This window comes from Eimeria necatrix, genomic scaffold (assembly GCF_000499385.1).
Source record: "Eimeria necatrix Houghton genomic scaffold, Enh_scaff1674, whole genome shotgun sequence".
Classification (NCBI taxonomy): Eukaryota; Apicomplexa; class Conoidasida; order Eucoccidiorida; family Eimeriidae; genus Eimeria; species Eimeria necatrix.
Window position 1 is genome coordinate 1 of NW_013655022.1, and position 3,913 is coordinate 3,913.

General features: G+C 61.2%; 1 protein-coding gene across 1 annotated transcript; it reads right to left on the reverse strand.

Moving 5' to 3' along the window:
- Positions 1–939: 939 nt before the first annotated feature.
- ENH_00019860 (hypothetical protein) lies at positions 940–3,133 on the reverse strand (the record flags this gene model as incomplete). Its single annotated transcript, XM_013584515.1, has 4 exons — positions 940–1,224; positions 1,478–1,915; positions 2,301–2,658; positions 2,988–3,133. The coding sequence occupies 4 exons, from the start codon at positions 3,131–3,133 to the stop codon at positions 940–942; spliced, it is 1,227 nt and encodes a 408-aa protein (XP_013439969.1).
- Between the last annotated feature and the right edge of the window lie 780 nt (positions 3,134–3,913).

Consider the following 3,913-nt stretch of genomic DNA (forward strand, 5'->3'; position numbering starts at 1 on the left):
CCCCCGGGGGGGGGGGGCCCCGGGGGGGGCCCCCGCGGGGGCCCCGCGGGGGCCCCAGGGAACCAATGCGCTCCAGTCGCTCGGGGAGGGACTTGGCCTGGAGACAGACACACACACGAGGCAGAGACACTGCAGCCGCAAGCAAGCCACAGCGACAGCCGTGCTGCTGCTGCTGCTGCTGCTGCTGCTGCTGCTGCTGAGGATGGGGATGGTGGTGGTGGTGGTGGTGGTGGTTCTGCAGCAGCAGCTGCTGCTGTTGCTGACGGGGGTGATGCTAGTGATGCTGGTGCTGCAGCTGCTGAGGTTGTTTGTGCGGCAGTTGCTGCTGCAGTTGCTGCTGCAGTTGCTGCTGCAGTTGCTGCTGCAGTTGCTGCTGGCAGCAGCTGCAGCAGCGGCTGCGGAGGAGACACTTCACGAGGTGAAGGAGACGGCAGGTAGAAGAAAACAAGAGACAACAGAAAGGAGACAAAAATAAACAAAAGGAGACAAAAGATAGAATAAAGGAGACAGATATAAAAGAGACAAAAAATAAAAGAGACAAACGAGGAAAGAAGCAAAGTGCAAAAGAAGCGACAGAAAGGATAAAAAGAAAGGAAATGAAAAGACAAGAAAAGAGAAAGGAGACAAAGACCCAACAAAAAGGGACAAAAGAAGAAAGAGACAAAGCAAAGAGACGCGCAACCAGCAGCAGCAGCAGCAGCAGCAGCAGCAGCAGCAGCAGCAGCAGCAGGCCTGACTTGGGGCTCGCAGCAAGCCAGGGGTGAAAGGGCCCCAAGGCCAGAGACGCAGCATCTACCGAAGAGGGGCCCCCGCTGGGTTCCCAGGACTCTGTGTCGCTGCCTCTTTGCTGCTGCTGCTGCTGCTGCTGCTGCCGCAGCCTGGGGGCCCCCTCTCCCTGCTGCGCTGCAGTACCCTGCTGGCTGTGGGGATCGTTTCTAATCAGCAGCGCATGCGCAGCAGCAAAAGCAAAGCGGGGGCCCCGGCTGGCCCCCGGCCCTCGCCCTTCTTGCTGGGGCCCCCAGGGGGCCCCCCTGCCAGGGGGCCCCCGGGGGGCCCCCCTGCCCCCAGGGGGCCCCCACCGCCCTCGGGGGAGATCCAAACAATCCCCAAGTCCTCACAAAAGTGCAGCAGCCGCAGCTGTGGGGCCGTCATGTGGGCCAGAGAGAAAGGCTGGCCTATTGTGGACTCAGCAATTGCCACCAGCAGCAGCAAAGTCTCTTCCATCTGAGCAGCAGCAGCAGCAGCAGCAGCAGCAGCAGCAGCAGGGAGTGAAGCCGCAGCAGCACGGGGGACAAAAAAGCAGATGGGCAAACTGCCAGCAGCAGCAGAACCGCCACGGCGAACGCACGCCAAACTGACAGCTGCAGCAGCAGCAGCAGGCAACACCTAGCAGCAGCAGCAGCAGCAGCAGCAGCAGCAGCAGCAGCAGCAGCAGCAGCAGCAGACAGCGGCTTGCCTCTTGTGCCTTGGCCTGCACGAGGTCGGCGGAGGCCACTGCGGGCCCCTCGCCTGGGTCGCCCCCGTCTGGGCGGGCCCTGTCGCTGCTGCTGCTGCTGCTGCTGCTGCTGCGGCTGCTGCTGCTGCCGCCGCGCTTCGCCCCCTTGCCCCTGCTGCTGCTGCTGCTGCTGCTGCTGCGGACTGCTGCTTCGTGAGCCACATTTGTAAGAAAGCCCCCGTCCACCAGCAGCAAAAACTCCCGCAGCAAAGAACAGAGTTGGGCCTTCAAGTCCTTCAGCAGCCACGAGAAGGCCTCCTTCGCCATCACGTAGTCCGTGCTGCTGCTGCTGCTGCTGCTGCTAGCAGCAGCAGCAGCAGCAGCAGCAGCAGGGGAGCCCGCGAACAAGGGCTGCGGCGGCTGCTGCACCGGCGCAGCCGAAGGCCTCTCTTCGCACAGCAGCCGCTTGCGGTGAAGCACCTGCACCCACCCAAACCCTAAACCCTAAACCCTAAACCCCAAACCCTAAATCCAAAACCCTAAACCCTAAACCCTAAGCCCCTAGCCCAAATTCCGAAGCCCCCAAGGCTCTCTGCGCCACAAGGAGCGCCCCACAGCGCAGTCACCAAAGCTGCATAGCCAGCAGCAGCAGCAGCAGCAGCAGCAGCAGCAGCAGCAGGACGCCGGCGGGGTTTCTGCGCGAGGGTTTAGGGTTTAGGGTTTAGGGTTTGGGCCGACGGTGAGGAGGTCTGGGGAGGGGGCGGGGGCGGAGGGGGGCCCCTCGCGGGGCTCGAGGCCCCCCTGGGCCCCCAAAATGAGCTGCAGCAAAAAGTCCCATTTGCTGCGGCTGTGCTGCAGCAGCAACTCGCGGGGGGGGAAGCTGGCCCTGGGGGGGAGGCCTATGAAGGGCAGGGGGGCCCTTGGGGGCCCCTCCAGCAGCAGCAGCAGCAGCAGCAGCAGCGGGGGGCTCGATGGCGCGGATGAAACTTGCTGCTGCGAGGCGCTGCAGCGAACGCCGCAGCTCGCCCATGCTGCTGGAGGAGACCCACAGCCGCATGGCCCTTTCGGAGACAGTTTGCTGCAGCGGCAGCAGCCGCAGCAGCACATGCAAGTCGAAGGGACACAAGGCCCGCAAGCAGCAGCAGCAGCCCAGCGGAGAAGCCAGCACTGCAGCAGGAACTGGAGACGGCAGCAGCAAAATGTAGCGAAACAGCTCGTTCCCGCTGCAGCACACACCCACACGCCGGCTGCTGCTGCTGCTGCTGCTGCTGCTGCTGCTGCTGCAGCTGCTGCTGCAGCTGCTGCTGCTGCAGCAGCTGCTGCTGCTGCAGCAGCAGCTGCTGCTGCTGCGTGTAGTAGTTACGCTGTGTGCGTCTGTGGCTGCGTCTCCGCTGCTGTCTATATCCAGCAGCTCTTTGTGTCTCCTTGTGTCTCCTTTCTTGTTTTTGTCTCCTTTTATTTCTTTTATTTCTTTATTTCTTTTATTTCTTTTATTTCTTTTATTTCTTTTTATTTCTTTTTTTCTCTTTTGTTATTTCACAAAAGGCCCCACCTGTACTCCAACGGAGAAAGCCGCAGGCTGTTTTGCCGCTCCCCAGCAGCAGCAAGAGGGGCCCCCGGGGGGCCCTGGGGGGCCCCCGGGGGCCCCTGGGGCCCCTGGGGGCCCCCCTGGGGCCCCTGGGGAGGCCCCCGCTCCATCCCCGCGCTGGGGGCCCCTAGCTAGCTGGTTGCTGGTGGGGGCCCCAAGCAGCAGCACTTAGCCGGGGAGAGACTTGCGCCCAGCAGCAGCAGCAGCAGCAGCAGCACACATGAGTCTCCTCATAGAGCAGCAGCAGCAGCAGCAGCAGCAGCAGCACGCGCGAGACTCGTCAAGGAACAGCAGCAACGCAGCAGCTGCTGCTGCTGTTGAAGGGATTGGATTGACAGAAGAAAATGCTAGGGTTGAAGGCCCCACAAGCAAGAGAAGGGGACAGCAGCAGCAGCAGCTGCTGCTGCTGCTGCTGCTGCTGCTGCTCCGGCTGCTGCGGGCAGAGGATATAAGAAGCTCCGCAGGGAGCGCAGCAAAAGAAAAGTGGACACAAGAGGTTCTACATGAAAAGCGATTCACGGTCTTGGGTCTAGGGTTTAGGGTTTAGGGTTTAGGGTTTAGGGTTTAGGGCCTAGGGTTTAGGGTTTGGGGGCCCCTCAGCCGCGTGTGGGCGCAGCGGGGGACTCTGGGGCCCCCCAGCCCTCTGCGGGAGTTTTCATTTCTTGAGGAATTGTTTGTCTTCTTTTGCAAAAAAATTACTTTTAATTTGTTATTTAGTTTCAATTCTAAGATTTATATCTGAGGGTTTAGCCCGGGGCGCGAGAAGGAAGCAGCAGGACCCCTGCTGCTGCTGCTGCTGCTGCTGCTGCTGCTGCTGCTGCTGCAGCCTTCTGCTGCGTCCCCTTCGATCCACCAGATTGCTGCCATTAAGTTTTCCTTTTTTACTTCTT